The following is a 16612-nucleotide window of genomic DNA, read 5'->3' as shown; positions in this document are numbered from 1 at the left end:
CACCTGATTCACAGCAGTTTTAACAGACTACTTCAGTCTGCTGGCGAATAGGTATTATCTGCAAGCTTCTATAGGTAACATAGGATCCAGCTCATAGGTTACTAACTGAATTGCTTTTCCAGTAAATCAACAAAAGACATCCACCAAATTTTCTGACATGCCTATCGGACTGCTGGCTTAATTAAATTCACTGCTATCATGGCATAGTTCAAGCCATATTGAAGTTTGTAATGGACTTGGAAACACATTTGTAAATGTATCAGTCAGTCAGTCAATCAAATTAATACAGTGGGAAAATAAGACATTTCATTTACAGGTAGGCTACTACACTGACAGCAATATTAAAAACATTTAGACATCTTACTTATTCTTTTGGTTTATTTTTTTAAAGACCAACCATTGTTGACATATACATAAAATTAATACAATTATGAGGGATTGCTATCACAGAATCAAAGAGAAATATTCTAAAGACATAGTTTCATCTTCACCTTGAAAGGCAATAGAAGCCAGATGTACAAAGTACAGAGTAAAGTTAGAAAATTTACAATATTCCTGGGATCTGTTCACCAAGTATGACAGCGATTTGAAAGAGGAATGATTTATATGAACTTTCAATTATAAGGCTTTGGAAGATCTTAACTGCTATGCGGAGGTAGCCAATATGCCTCACAAAAGGTAGTCAAAGTTTAAACAACATAGAATCATCTTAAAAAGTTAAAATCTTCTTAAAATGCACCCAGAAGCATGCAGGTAACAGATAATGATGTCAACTTTAAATAAAATTAAATTACAATAATGGATACCAAATTTAATCATTTGGTTAAAGACAAAGATAAGAGAGATAAGCATATATTTGGTAATATTAATGCAATGAAAAAGATTACAGGATATCCTCAAAAATTCTTTATTGTTTTAACAAAGCCACTGAACAATCTTTTCATTAAATCTTACTATTTGGAGAACAATATATTTCTTTATATATTACACTGTAGCCTAACTGTGCTTATGTCATCACATTAGAATTATAATTTAAAAATAAACACATAACCAACAAAAAGAAGCAGAATGTATAAAGGAAAATGGGATTTAAAAATCTTGATTTATTCTGCTGTAGTTCCAAAAGTGATTGTCTTAAACAATTATTGTTGCAGTTTATAAAACTGACAGATGCTCATTTGTTACTAAAGCTGAACATGAAAAAAACAACACAAGAAGAAAAGAGAGAGGGGATAGAAAGAGAAAAGAGAGAAGAAGGAGTATAGGGAAGAGGGAGGGGGAAGAGAAAAAGAGAGAAGGGAAGAAAACAATAGGTTAACCTCCTAGATTGGCAGGCAGATGGATAATGAGCCATCTTCTCCCTTTTTATTCTCTTTCTTTCTTTCAATATTTTTTCTTCTTCTTTTTTATAAGGGAGCTAGATTGGAGGTAACCTTCTGCATCTCAAACGGGTCTCTGATGGTTCTTTATTCAAGCTGTCATAAAACATTTTGACAGGCTAGAGCTATTTTGGCATAAAAAACATGAAATACTGCCCAGCTTGGATTCCAAGACATTGTTAGAAGAAATGGTAGGAGGAAGCAAAATGTAAATTGGAATTGCTTCACTAAACCCCTCCATTGTGTTTACATCTTTAAATGTAGCACTTGGGGCCACAGAGAGTTGAGGGCGCCTGATACAAACGACTGGGCATTTTATTAAATTCAGTGCTCTAAAAGCTACTTAAATGGTTGCTTTCAAGTTTCTGCAAAAATTCAATCTGGTGTCTTAGCACCCAGGAAAACTGTCCCAGCACTAAAGGAATAAAAGGACACTGACTTGTAAATAGCTAGTGACGACAGTGTCTTATTTATACACAGTCATAAAATCCAGTAAAATGCTGGTTCACATCAAATGACAAGAAGAGATATCTTTGCAAAAGGGTGATATCAAAGATTTCCCACAACAGAATATGTTAAGTGAACTTTAACTTTTTCATTATTCATTTTTAAATCAACACTTTAAAATAAGGATAATTTATAAATATTCTGAATATTCATAATTTTTGTTGCTTATCCCAATTTACAACTGTAACTTTTTTGTGTGTTTTACTATCTCACTTCCATTTCTCATTAACCTTAAATATCTTAAACCCACAATAGATATTTTGCTATGGCAATGAAAACCCATTTATATACAGCAAACTTATCTTGTTTATATTTGCAAGTAAGGCATGCGACTTTATCTTTTATGACTACAAATCAGATGTGAAATGTGAAAAGTGGATAGCATCAAAATACTGAAACTGAGTGATGACAATTAAGCATGAGGCTGTGCAGCAAATTCTAGCTAAGCCATGTTTCAATTTACCTTCTGTATTAGCCTTCAAGTTAAAAGCAAATAAACTAAAACATATTTGATAATTGGGAAATGTCTCAGATACATTTGATAAATGAAAGAAAAGTGACATATTGATGATGGTAATAGTAAATAATGTTGCCACTAAATTACTCACATATGGGTAGGATCAAGGATTCCAGGAATTATGTTCTTACTTTACTTTTCAGTATACATTTAAACTATAAATATAAATTTAGGCATTCAAGTTTTGATTCCCAACTTCCTGTCTGGGAAAGTGTTAAAATTATTTTTTCTTGTCTTGAAAGAGGAACAAAAAAATGTATCCTCCACTTTTCCGTACATATGTTAATGAATAAACTGTGGTGCTCTCATCACCCAAGCTTATCACAGGAAGATCATTGCCAAATTACCCAAAAAGGAAGCTTTGATAGTGAGAGACCATCAAATAGTTCCAGGCAGGGTAGCGGGATCACATGTATTTAATTCAAATTGTGTGAGACTACAATTTCATACAATTTTGGATACCCTCTTGAAGAAAAGTGATATATAACCATATACACAATACTGCTAGGGTCCTGCAGGGTCTGGGGAGAGCTTCATGAATTGAAGGACCTTGAGGGTTACCCTTAATGATAAAACCCACTTTGGGAACAAGTTTTACATTGATTTGTAGTAATTTTAGTATTCCATGTGCCTTTCCAACCTTCAGTAGCTGGAATTCTATAGAGTTTCACACTATGTTTGGGGCTCTCCTTTAAAAACTAATGTCAAAGTAAGTATTGATTCAAGCGAGAACATATTAAAGATATTTAGGAGTATTAATAAAGCCACCCACGAGTTGTGTATTAAACCACCCATTGAAATTTGAACTTTAAAAAGATGAACCATCATTGATTGCTACTTAGACTTTAGGATGGCTAAATGACAATAACTTCTTGCTACTGACATAAGAATCTGATAAATCATACAATATAAAGACATGATTCTTCTCTCAATTATGAGAAATTTATCACTCCATAAAAATTTAGAGAATGTGATAGCTATTAAGAAGTTAAGTAAAATTAGTGTTTTATATTTTCAACTATTAAAAATAATAATAACAGGTGTAAGAACATCATCAATTACGTGAACTGAAATAATTTGATTACCAGCTTTTTATTTTGCCTGCATAAAGTAATAGTATTTACTCCTATTTTCACTTGCCCACATTGCAGGAAGATTAATGTAGATGGGCATCTATTTTCTTTGGCGCTCTACATATTTTCTGAATAAGATTTCTAAGAGAAATTTTTAATGGATATCTCAGTGCATGAGAAAACATCAGAGAGTATCTGAAGCCCATGACTGTCATATTGACATCCCATGAAATATCTATCAGTAACAGACAACTTCTAGTAGCTGAAGAGAAAGAGGCTTCTTAGTTTAGCCTTTCAGGCTACTTTGAAATGACGCCCCTTTGCCATATCATGGGAACACATAACATTTAATGGATTGTTATGATATCAGAAACACTTGGGCAGAATTTGAAAAGGGAAAATTGTAATGTAAAAGGTGTGTTATCCTAGTTATGTCACGTTTCTGAATATATACATATTTTTCAGATTCAAATCTTATGACTTTCATTCTAAATATCTTGTTCAAATGCTTTATAGCAACATTTTGATTTCATCATATAATTTCAAGCATGATGCATTAGGTATTTATTTGTTCATGCCAATACTAATAACCAGATTTCTGTATTAGTTGGGGTATACAATAATAAAGAAAAACCAAACACTTACAATGAAAGTAAAGTTCTTCATCTCCTTCTTGGTCAGCTTTGCTGTAACCACAGTGCCTGGAAAAAAAGAAATGTGAAATACTCTAATCAATGTTCTTCATCTATTTAAAATTTGCTACAGTGCATCTTAATTATTTAACAACATACTCGTTAGAATTATAAACTAAATACAAAACTTCCTTTTTGTAGTTACGAGCTAATTTAGGCCCAATACAGCATCCTACATGAATAAAAAATGCACACAAAGCAAAATCTTTGTGTGAGACAGTGCAACAGGAACATTTTTGTGCATTTAGATTTATCATGAGTATTTGTTTTTTTTTTCCTGAAAATAATTGAAATTTTAAGTGGTTTCCATGAGCTTTTATTTTGATAACTGAAACAATAAGTATTTCACCAATGATCTCCATTCATTGTGAAATCGGAACACTGTGGTGTAGCAGGTAAAGCCACCGCCTGCAGTGCCAGCATCCACATGGCCATCAGTTTGAGTCACAGCTGGTCCACTTCTGATGCAGCTCTCTGCTATGTCCTGGAAATGCAGTAATGGATAGCCCAAGTACTTGGGCCCCTGTACCCATGTGGGAGACCCGGAGGAAGCTCCTGGCTCCTGGCTTTGGATCTGTCAGGCTCCGGCTATTGCAGCCATTTGGGGAGTGAACCAGGGGCGAGAAGATTTCTCCCTCTCTTTGACTCTGCCTCTCTGTAACTTTGCCTTTCAAATAAATAAATAAATCATTAAAAAATAGAAATATATCTAAAGAGAAATTATAACACTCATTCTCCTTAAACTAATGATAGTGATCAAGTGCAAGCTACATTATGATCTTGGGAAAATGGCAATTTATTGGCTTGTATAGTTTGGTATCAAAGAATATTACTATTTAAAATGCTAATATACTAAATCAGTTATAGATTGAAATAATTATGAAGAATACATAAGTTTTATGTTAGAGATTAAAACAAGTTGGTGTTCTACCTTCTTCCAATGATGAATCCAAAAACCATGAACACCAGAATGATGGTTCCTGCCACAGCAACCACAGCAATTATAATAACAGGATTCTGTTCACTGGAGACAGCTGTAGCTGCAAACAGAATAAAAAGGCTTATAAACACTTGAAACCATGCAAGAACTGAAGAGGTTAAATAAGAGATATCTGTTCTTTTTAAGTCCCTTCTAGTTTTAAATAAATGTATTACATTGTAACAATATAAATTTAAATAAATTTTATTTTTGCATTTTAAGGAAGTACTAAGGACAATATGTTCATCTCTTTTACTTTTTTCAACTACAGAAGAAACCTATAAAAGCCTTATTGAATGGCCATTTTCTTGCTTTGTTGTGGAAAGCTGACTTATGAATCAAGGCATAGAAATATTTTATTTGCAAGTGCTTTTAAATCCCTATATGTTTCTTGCAAAGCATTTGATCCCTCTTTGCCTAATTTTCTGGTATGCAAGATGAGAACCAAAATACATACTATGTGCATTGTTTTTCAAAGTGTACTGAAATACACTGAATGCTGTAGTTTTCATATTATTTATATAAAACACAAAGTTTCAAGTAATCATATTGAAATTTCATGAATTTAAATTCTTTTGTATTTCAGGAAAGGTACGAACTAAATTACTTGTATAAGTTTTCATAAAGTATGCAGTAAGCATATTTGAGACTTACAGAGAAATGTCTATTTATAAAAGAGCAAACCTTCTAGAAGCACTCTAAAAAGCATTTTATCATTACCTAATTGTACACACTCGCTGTATACCAGGTGATTTTCCTATGCTCATTAAGGCACGCCCAGCTGAACTTTCCAGAGAGTCTCTTTGGGAACAAGTTTGTTTTTATTTCCTTTAAGACAGCCTCTGATTCAGAATTCTTCACAGGAATTTGAACTTTACCTCTTCAATTTTTCCAAATTAGTGCATTTTTTCCAATATGGCAATATGCCAAATTATTATATTTTATACTAGTTTAAACTTTGTAAAATCATCAAATAAAACAATAAAAATGTACATTTCTATAAATGGCCAGGTAGCAAATATCATGTAATACATAGTATCAAACTAATACACTTTGTTTACTTCTGAAACAATTAACAGCTGTAATTGTCAAGGCAGAATGGAAAATACCACTCCTTGTTGGTGGCAAGAGACTGGGTCTCAAGAGTGGTAAATCACATGCAGGCAGAGGTTATCTGTCCACAATAGGCAATCTCAAGTTTATTTCACTTGCCTTTCTCTAGCCTTTCTGTCTCCGTTTGACAACTTATCTCTTAATTTCATATATGTATCTATGCTAACAATAGATATAGCACCTATGCTAAAAAAATAAGTAAAAATAACTTTGGTTTAAGAGCAAAGGTATTGCACACATGCCCTAATTTATCATCTGTTGATTTGCTTCCTAGGGGATCTAAACTAAGTTTATAAAAAGAAAAAGAAAATAGCTTTCAGGATTCCAATTCTGAATTACAGTCTATTATTGTATAACACAGAAACGATGACTTCAAGAATTTTGATTTATTTTCTCCTTTTGGTTGTCTTTTTGTTTATCTGCTTTTTTATGTACAGCAAGAAAGGAAAAAGAATGAAGTATCTCTACCCATGATGATGAAAAAGATTATAAATATACTTGTAGAAGTTCTTTCCATTCAATCAATTTATCCCATGGGTCTAATTCTCTGTTTGTCTTAGGCTCAGTTTTTCCCTCACCTTCAGAAATAGAGCTCCAATGAGAAAACTGAACTCAGGTGAATGAGGAAAACTGAACTCAGGTGAACTCAGAATTGGTGCATATTTGTTTATATGTTTTATTTATCATCAGTGCCAGTTTTTAATTTTTACATAGTTAATATTTGTTCTTAATATTTTTCATCTATTTCACTAGTAATAAAGTTTAAAAGTAAGTTTTAAAGGTTGCAATTATAACATTACGGTTTAAAAATTATAAAACCCATAGTTTAAATTCCACATAGAAGGGGATTTGAGCATGTGCGATGAATAGTCTATTTAACTTCTCTTTTCAAATAGTGCTCAAGTCATTCCTTGGATTCAGCATGATCTTTCCTCTTGCCTTACTTCCTAGCACAGGAGTCACTGCCCTCTGATATGCTGCAAACATTGGGTCATGTATTCTGCCAGAGCTTAATTACATGGCCAGAATTTCTGTGCCTGTCTGTTTCACTAACCTAGAAACTGAGAGCACCAACTTTGTTAATCTGCACATAGCCCAGTACCTTGTGCTACCAGGGTGGTTCTCCAAGAGGAGTCTGGGAAACCCTGAGTGTCCTCGAGAGTTTTTCAGGGAATCTGAAAGGCCAAAGTAATTTTCATATGATAAAAAAGTGTTATTTGTGCTTTTTTATACTTATTTGCTCACAAGAGCACAGCTGAGGTTTCCAAAAATCAAGATTTGCTGGTTAATGAAATGTGTGTGTGTGTTTTAAGTTTTTAATTTTAATTTCCAGTGTAGTAAATAACGAGATGTTACGTAAAGAAAAACTGTTTGGATGTCCTCAAAATGTTTTAGTCATAATAAAAGTCTTTCATTTGAGAATTCTGAGTCAGGCATTATATTTGGTATTTTGTCTATATTAACTCATTTAATCCTCAGAATCCCCTGTGACTATAGTATTGCTATCTTAACAATTAGGGTACAGAGAAGTAGCTCATCACAAGTCATTTTTATAACTGGATGTGGCAGAGCTGAGAGCTGAAACCAGGCATCTGGCTTCTATCACTGATCACTACTCAAAAGCTGTACTGTGTTGATGAGTGTCATCTACTCATTAATGCTTATTTACTGAGGGTCGTCTATGTGCCAGAAACTACTGTGGACACTGGGAAGACAATAACAAGAAACATAGATATCGATCCTCATTTCACCAACTTTACATTCCAGTAGAGGAGAATATTCTGATATCAAAAATCACTGAATTCTTTATAAAACAAAAATCCATTTTTAATATTCACTTCATGCAATCCTTCAGTATCTACCACTTCAACTTATTCCCTGGGTCTCAGCTACTTCATTCCTAAATAATGAAAATAATCTATATATCTCAGCACTCAATAAATAATAGTTCAGCACAATATCCTCACTTTATAATGTCAGAAAAAGGCATAAACTCATCCTGAAAGTTTTAAAACCTATAGGTGTCTTACTGATAAGAAAAAAATTAGGCAAATGAGAGATAACTAATCAATGCTTCTATTTTAAATTGCAACTATTTGTCAGAATTTGGAAAATAATTTGAATTGTCTTATATTATAAATCCCAAAGTTATATCTTGAGATCAGTCTGAACTGAAAACTGCTAAAGCACACTTTAATGCTAAAACTAATCTAATTTTTTAAATTGATGCTAAATCAGGCAAACAGCTAAAATAAGCAATTTCTTAGATTACATTTTCCTGTCCACACAGGACAGCTGAGTGTGACATCATTTGGAGTTTTAATGGAAATGGAGTTTTGCCGGCCACAATTACAGTAAGTTTATTTTGATGTCTACAAAAACATCTTGGGTTCAACACACCAATTGAATGAGTCCTGCTTCCTTTTCTAACTTCCTTATTTAAATTTAAATCCAGTATATGTTAAAAAGACTAACTTGCCTATGTGGCTACAGTATCGGTAAACAAAATCACAAATTTTAAATTGTGTTTCTGAATAACCTTGGTAAAATGTATATATAGATACACATAAATTTATCTTCGTAAGTCAAATTTATCTGGATTATCATATCCAACACTGAAAAAACAAAACATATGCCAGAATTATTGACAGTAAGAATTCAAGCCAAAAGTGGTAATTACCTTCAAACATTTTACCTGTAGCTTCCTCTAGTGTAGCAACATCAAGTCTGGGGCTGTAGTTCCCATAGCCAGCAGCAGTAAAAGCCCGAATCTGGAAAACATACACTGTCCCTGGTTTCAGATTGTTGATGGATGCAGAAGTGGACTTGGTTTTTACTGTTGAATAGGTCCTTTCCCTTTGATCCTGGAAATGATATTTATAGGAAATAGCTCACTATGACAGGAACCAGATAATATGACAGCAAATGCTTACAATCATACCCATATTCAGCATTGTTTTTATAGAGGCTAATCATTATTATATTGTTATAATGCAGGACACTGAGTTGTTTCTAATACAAAATATAAATGTGAAATGCAAGACTTTGTACTATAAATACCAAATATAAATAATTAGGTTAAAATATCAATGTTGTTTTGAACTTTCGCTTTACTGGGACACAGCACAGTGATAAGAACTATTAGTCATAATAGAATCAAATGCTAAAATGATTAACATGGGAATACACCTATGAATCTGATTTCCTGGAAGCCTTTATGTCATAACATAGTTCTCTTAATTTTTTGTGCTAATAATTAAATACCACCATCACACTACCATAACATTAATATTCAATAAAAACTGCATTTATTACAGAATGAAACCATTTATGCAAAATAGCATTGAATGAAAACTTATTAACTAAAATTATAAATATAAAAATTAAAAACTTTACGTGATTTATGGTTTGCTAACATTTTAAAGATAATTCAATTTAATTTCTTTATTTTCCAGATATGAAAACTACAGTTTACATGAGTTTATTAAAATAATAAAATTATATTTTCATAATATTTTATCCTCCAAGAATAAAGCATAGTTTTATATACATATATAAATGAATATAAAAATTAAAACACTCAGAAAATTCCATCAGAATACTTAAGTGAATAAAAATGTAAAGATTAATTGAATTTAAGTCTCATTGATGATTTATGATTAAAATATAAAAATTTTACTTCAAATTACATCACTTTGGACAATTTCTTATTTGTCCTATAATAAACATCTTTATGAAACTATTCAGAAATGAAACTATTTATTGAAATCTAGAAATGTCAATCTGGTTGTTTCATTTGAGTTCTCAATAATTACAAAAGTGTAAATATATATATAATTATATCGATTTAGAAAAACTAGAAATGTGATCATCTCTACTGTAATCATTTATGAAATTGATAATTGGTAATATATATGTATTGCAAAAGGATTATGCAGTCATAACAGATGGCACAATGATATACAGATCACATGCCTGAAAACATAATACTATAATATTTTCTAATAATTGGCTAATTTATATATTTAGTGATATAGTCACTTTTTCTGTCTTACAAAATCAAAATTAGGCATTTGAATGGATTTTTCCAGAGAAAAATATTTCCAGTTTATAATATGAGAAAATATACTAGCTCCACTTAATTTATATTTTTTAAAATGTGTTTTATTGTTTTTGCAACTTGATATAATTTCAGGAAAGGTTGAAACTGCTGGTGTTCACTGGAATACAGAACAACAAAAACAGCATCAGAACCAGTGATTTTTCTATTAAATAACTTGATGGGACAATAAATGTATCCCATTCATAAAATGAGGCAAATAAAATGAAACTTTGGCTATGAATTCATGAATCTGTAAATTAAATAATAAAAATATTTAAAATTAATGCAAATATTAAACAAACCTGATTTTAGACTGTTTTAAAACAGCAAAAAAATACACCTATTACCAATGCAGTATATACATTTCAATTTATTCCATCAAGTCAACTCAACCAATCTTTCCAAAACGTTAGGACTAGGACTCTATTTTGTAATTTTGTCTAAACAGCTAAAATAGCTATATGTTCTTCAAGTCAGTGCTATTAACACTTATAATTACTTTTACCATAGCAATACTAATAGTTTCCAAGTTCAATTCTTGAGTCAGGTCTTTCTGTGAGGTGTAGCCTTGGTAGTGATTTGTGAGGGAATTTTAAGTGTCTCTCTCTGAGACAGAAATGAATACACTCACACACTCAGATATGTCACTATTTACTAAAATTTAGCCATATTAAGGAGACTAAGAGGCAGCATATGGCTTTCAGCCACCTGTTTTTAACTCATTCTACATCTAATTAGTTTGATATAAAAATTGAGTAAATATATTGCAAATGTAACATTTTCACTTATATATCACAGAAACTTAGTAAATAGAAATCATAACTATAATGAACAAGAGATTCAGGGAGTTGGTTATCAAAAACAGCTCAAATTAAATATGACTTTTTGAAGTAGCTATAAAGAGTTGGCATAATGATCAGCTTCAGTCTACAGCATAGTAGGATGACACAAGATCCACCATACATTGTACATTTCACCTGCTCTCAGCACTTACTTTCTCGTAATACTTGATTTCATATTCCGTGATGACTCCATTGGGATGCTCTGGTTCCTGCCAGGAAAGCTCGACACTCCGCTGCAGCACTCTCTCCTTCATTACTCCGCTCACTTGCGAGGGAGCTGTTTGGACAAGATGTGTCAATAAACAATGAGAAAATTCACTGGATGCCTCAAATCAAATGTCACAACTGATCAGTCCCATGCTGTGCCAGTTTCATTAAGGTAAAAGAAAGCACCTTTTCATAGCTCACAATTCAGAAGCTAATGAATATTCAAACAGGACCTTATTACTGTTCATAAACCTTAATAGAAATTTAAATTAAAGTGCAAACAGCAGAAGATAGCATTGTTCAAGTTAGTGAAAAATGGAAATGATGGGGCTGAGAATGACAATTAAGCAAATGAATGCTAATTAAGGCTAGAAAATACGATTTCAGATTAATCTCCAGTGATAAACTAAGTACAAATATTTATTTCATATGTACCAGAAATATACTTTTTAAAAGGAAAAATAACTTAATAATATACAGGAAAAAAACATATTAAATGGCCTCTTTAATCTCCACTTAAGGGATCAAACTTTATATGTTTCATGTGTGTGTGTGTGTGTGTGCGTGTGTGTGTGAGAGAGAGAGAGTATAGTTCCAAAGAATTCCAATTGACCTTGGGAAAAATTTTTACCCTTCATTAGGTCAAGATGCAAGAAAATGTTAAAACTGCTGCAACTTAAATGTGCAGATGAACACATATACATGCATTTATAGCCTTTTGCACACGTAAGTTATAGGTACATAACATAGGCTTCAAGCTTTGGTAGAAACAACTTAAAGCTACAATCTTGCTTTTCATTCTATATACATAATAATATGCTTAGAGTCCTTTCATTCTAATTAGTGGGATATCCTCTTTTTGGTAGCTAAGACTGTGGAATGTAGCAAACTAATTTGCTCTGTCTAATTTGCTTGGTGATGATTAACTAGTTGTCTTCTCTGTCTAAATGAGTAGCTGCACTGGCTTGGCTGAGTTTCAGTGGGGTCATTATGTTTCATGTATCATGCTCTATCTCATTCTGTAAAATATTTTCAGGCTGTTAATTTAATTTTCAGACGTCCGAAATTGTTAATAATCCTGCTGACAGAAAAGCAATTATATGGGACCAGAGCCGTTTAAGCAAGCTTCTGATGTTTATCCCCTTGGCTTTATTTTGTCTCTTCTACTCCTTAATATTTTCTTGCACCAATGTCCAGAATACACATTATTCACTTCTTTCTGGCTTGGTGATTTTGAAGGAAAGACAGGGAAAATGCATGACTCCCATTTTCTGCTAGATTAGTAACAAAAGCATAACTAGGGCAGATTAAGTGGGACAACTTTCCCTGGAAAGGAATGTAGCTGAAAAGCATTCAACAGACTATTTAAAGACTAAATCCATTTCTGATATGTTTTCAATGAAGCAAATTCCTCTTATTTTTAGTCACAACTTTGGACACCCGAGTACATGCAGTGAAGAACCTGTCTTGAAAGTGACACACTTCCATCTCTCCACCCAGAACAGGCTTAGTCTTTCACAGCAGACCACTCTGTTCAATTGGCTGCTGCCTTGGGCCATAGCCATGGGAAATGCAAACTCCAGCTAATTACGCGATGACATTCTACTTCACAAATAATCGCCAATAGTCCTATTTACTTTACACATCCTTCAGAAAAATATGTATTTCAACTTTATTAGAAAAACAGAATGCAAGGCAGGTAAGAATGCCGCAATGGTTAACACACTGAATTATCCAATAGAGTTTCTGGTCTCTGACCAGGGTTTACAACATATGTGTTCACTTCAAAATAAGTTTGGCGAAAACAGATTAGCGTGGTGGTATGTGTATTTTCTCTAGGTCTCTCTCAAATAACACACATAGATTAGTGTCTTAGATGTCAAGCCATCAGACACTTTGCTGGGTTTCTATCCCTCAGGGATATAGTGAAGGAGGCAGGAGATAGTCAATTTTCATATGGAGGAGATGTGGGGTAGAAATCTGATACATTCAGTTTATGATACATTGAAGCAAGATCTGAATATAAAATAAGACTTGAATTCTGTAAGTTACATTCTAAAATTACGTTCATGATTTCATACTGAAAAGAGATTTTACCAACAAAATTATAGTAATTGGGAGTTGGGGAAAAGAAAGATACCTAAAAATAAATTTGAAATAGATAATATTTTGAAATTCATATCACAGCGTTAGCAGTGCAGTATGCTACAATGTGTTTTCCATGTTTTACGCAAGGATCTGTATCTGTAAATAACTGGCTATACTTCTGATTTATTATCTATTTGTTTTTCTTTAATACTTTACTATAACAAGTCAAATGTTTTAAGAAGGTCAGAAACTGAGGTGTAGTACATGGACCTTAAGAGTGAGTAAACTGCATGCCAGGGGTGAAAAAAAACCAAAACTTCTTTTGTCTTATGCTCTTCAAATACAGTGTTTCAGTATAGAAAAGTTGATTATGTTTTCCCTTGAGTTTCTGTATCTTAGGCAGAAAGCACCTACAACTCATAGGGTATCAGCCTATAACTGAAAAATGTCTCTAACTACATAAAATGCTAATAAGGTCATTATTTTCAGATAAAGTTACATATTAAAGTAAAATGGAAATGGCATAAGATTTGCTACTCTTGAAACACAATAATTTCTGTGATTAATGTATTTGGCCTACTAAATTAGTCATAACAATTTCACTAAAAATCTGTTTGTTCTTACACTGAAATATTTAATTAATTATACAGCCTGAAGTTCATTTCTGAAAAAAGAAATGGTTACAACTAAATGATGGGCATTTTTAAGAACCAATTAGGTGTTATTGTATTTAAATTATATTTTTATAATTAACAAAATGAAATAAAATATATTGTAATTAGAATTGAAATAAAGCTAATAAATACTAACCAACAAAAATAAAGTTTCTAATTGGAAAATGTAGTAAACAAATATTGCATTTAAAAGAGCCGTTCAACATAAACTTTAAGTAGAGTTTCTAACACATAATTAACATTCATTTACCTCCTAAGTTTTTAGAAATATTCAAATATAAAAATCAATTTCAAGATATAAGTTTATAGAAGATTTTGTTCTTAAAGGTTTTTAAGACTTGGTGGGGACACAAAACATAACAAGTAAATAAAATATATAACAGAAAAAACCATGAGGCACATCATTAATCATATTTGGAATCCACACAAATGACATTGAAAGATGATTTTTAAAAATTCAGGAATGATTTCCATTGTTCCAAGTGGTAAATTTTGATAGCATAAAAGCAAAATTGATGAAGTTGGTTAAATAGGAAATAAAAAGTCTAAAGACAGAAAATTAAATTTGTGGAGTGCATTTGTTATTAGGAGGCTTTAAACTGGAATATATTCAATGATAAGAATGCTGCAGTTATGTATAGATTTGAACCAATGAGTATTTCATAGAATTTGAGCATCAAATACTCATAAAAGGGTACTTTAAAAAATTATAGAAAAATGGAATTAAAAGAGAAGCTTATTTTTGTGCAAAACATTTTTCTAATCCATACATAGCTGATTCTTTTTAAGATTTGAAAGGTATAGTTACAGAGAGGCAGAGAGAGAGACAGAGACAGAGAGAGAGGGAGAGAAAGAGAGAGAGAGAGAGGGAGGTCTTCCATCCACTGGTTCACTCCCCAAATGGTCAGAGCTGGGCAGATCTGAAGCCGGGAGACAGGAGCTTCTTCTGAATCTACTATGTGGGTGCAGGGTCCCAAGCACTTGGGCCATCTTCTACAGCCTTTCCAGACCATAGCAGAGAGCTGGATTGGAAGTGAAGCAGCCTGGACACACACCAGCACCCATCTGGGATGCCGGCACTGCAGGTGGAGGCTTTACCCCTATGGCATAGTGGCGGCCCCAGCATAGTGTTTGTTGTTGTTGTTGTTGTTGTTGTTGCTGTTTTTAATACACATTTTCCACCAACTGTTTGAAGTATATTATATTTTTAATACACATTTCCCACAAACTGTTTGCAGTACTTTACATTTAATTTTTATCCTAATTTCCAAAAATATGCAATTTAGAATGATGAATTTAAATTGCAGAATGACATGCATTCCCCCATAAAACATTAAGCTAACCTATATGTATGGGAAAATTTCACAGTACAAAGCGGAAAAGAAGACAATTTGAAAAAAGCACTGTAAGCAGAATGGCTCCCAAAGATGTTCATGTTACATGGTAAATAGGATATAGTTATGATCTATGCTTTAAATAGAGTCTCCTAGATTTTTCCCGGTAGATCCAATATAATCACATGAACCATAAAAGACAGAGAAATTTCTCCAGTGAGGTTCAGAGAGAAGATATAGGAGAAGTCAAAGGGATTTGAATCTCAAAAGGTTATCATCTCTACCATTGCGAAGGGGCCATGTTTGAAATTCTAGAAAATGTAGGGGTAGTAATGATGACAATGGAACCTCAAGCAGAAAAATGGAGACATCAGTCCTATAAATGTAAAGGAATAACATTTTGCCAACAACATGAATGATGTTGGAAGTGGATCTTCCACAGAACACCCAAGCAACAACATACATCAGCTCCCAGAACTAGCTGTGCTAATCACGCCAGTCCTTCTCTCTAGGGAATGATCAAATGATGAACTGATAAAACTGTTCAGAAAGACTAAAAACCCTTGACATGGACTCATCTATATTACTGAATATTAACTAACAGTGAATATTTCTTTTTTACACTTCAGCTCTAGCAAGAAATATTGTTTTGAATTTACTCTATGCAGGTCATTGGAGATTTTTTATAGATCCTTTGCGTTTTCAAAATCTATCTGTGTACCTGCCGATTATCTATGTTTATTTATTAGCTCTTTTATTTCCTACTACAACCTTATGAGATATTGCTGTTCTTTGTATTACATTGGTGGATAAGCTGAACTTACAGAAATTAAGTACCATCATCTCAGATAGGGTCAGACTTTGAGATCAATTCACGTTTTTAAGTGCTCGTTTCCAGCTTTTTTCAACTAAAATGCAGTAATTTTATCTGTGGCCCTTCTTAAAAGCAGACACCAGAAAGAAGAAAGCTGTACAATTAATCCTTAATTTAATATTTATTGAGAATCTCTGATGCACCAGGGTGTTATGTTTGGGAATATAATGATTAAAAGACACTTAGTGTTACACTCAACCCGTAGAACCTCCAGATATCAGAAAAGACTAG

General features: G+C 32.7%; 1 protein-coding gene across 8 annotated transcripts in view; it reads right to left on the bottom strand.

Annotated features, from left to right (window-relative positions):
• The window catches only part of EPHA7 (EPH receptor A7), a 193385-nt gene that overhangs the window by 23295 nt on the left and 153478 nt on the right, over positions 1–16612 (bottom strand). For 4 of the 8 annotated variants that reach the window (XM_008263222.4, XM_002714589.5, XM_070074637.1 and 1 more), the window contains exons 6-9: positions 11357–11481; positions 8941–9124; positions 5100–5208; positions 4122–4177 (exon numbers count right to left, since the gene is read on the bottom strand). In XM_008263222.4, coding sequence (XP_008261444.1) covers positions 4122–4177; positions 5100–5208; positions 8941–9124; positions 11357–11481 — 474 coding nt within the window. Of the gene's footprint in view, positions 1–366; positions 1191–4121; positions 4178–5099; positions 5209–8940; positions 9125–11356; positions 11482–16612 lie in introns of those variants that run through there. The other 4 variants (XM_008263223.4, XM_051854478.2, XM_008263225.4 and 1 more) reach the window with 3 other exon arrangements.

Source organism: Oryctolagus cuniculus, chromosome 5 (genome assembly GCF_964237555.1).
Source record: "Oryctolagus cuniculus chromosome 5, mOryCun1.1, whole genome shotgun sequence".
Taxonomy (NCBI): domain Eukaryota; kingdom Metazoa; phylum Chordata; class Mammalia; order Lagomorpha; family Leporidae; genus Oryctolagus; species Oryctolagus cuniculus.
The sequence above is the reverse complement of the archived record's forward strand: the minus strand, read 5'-3'. Positions and strand labels throughout refer to the sequence as shown.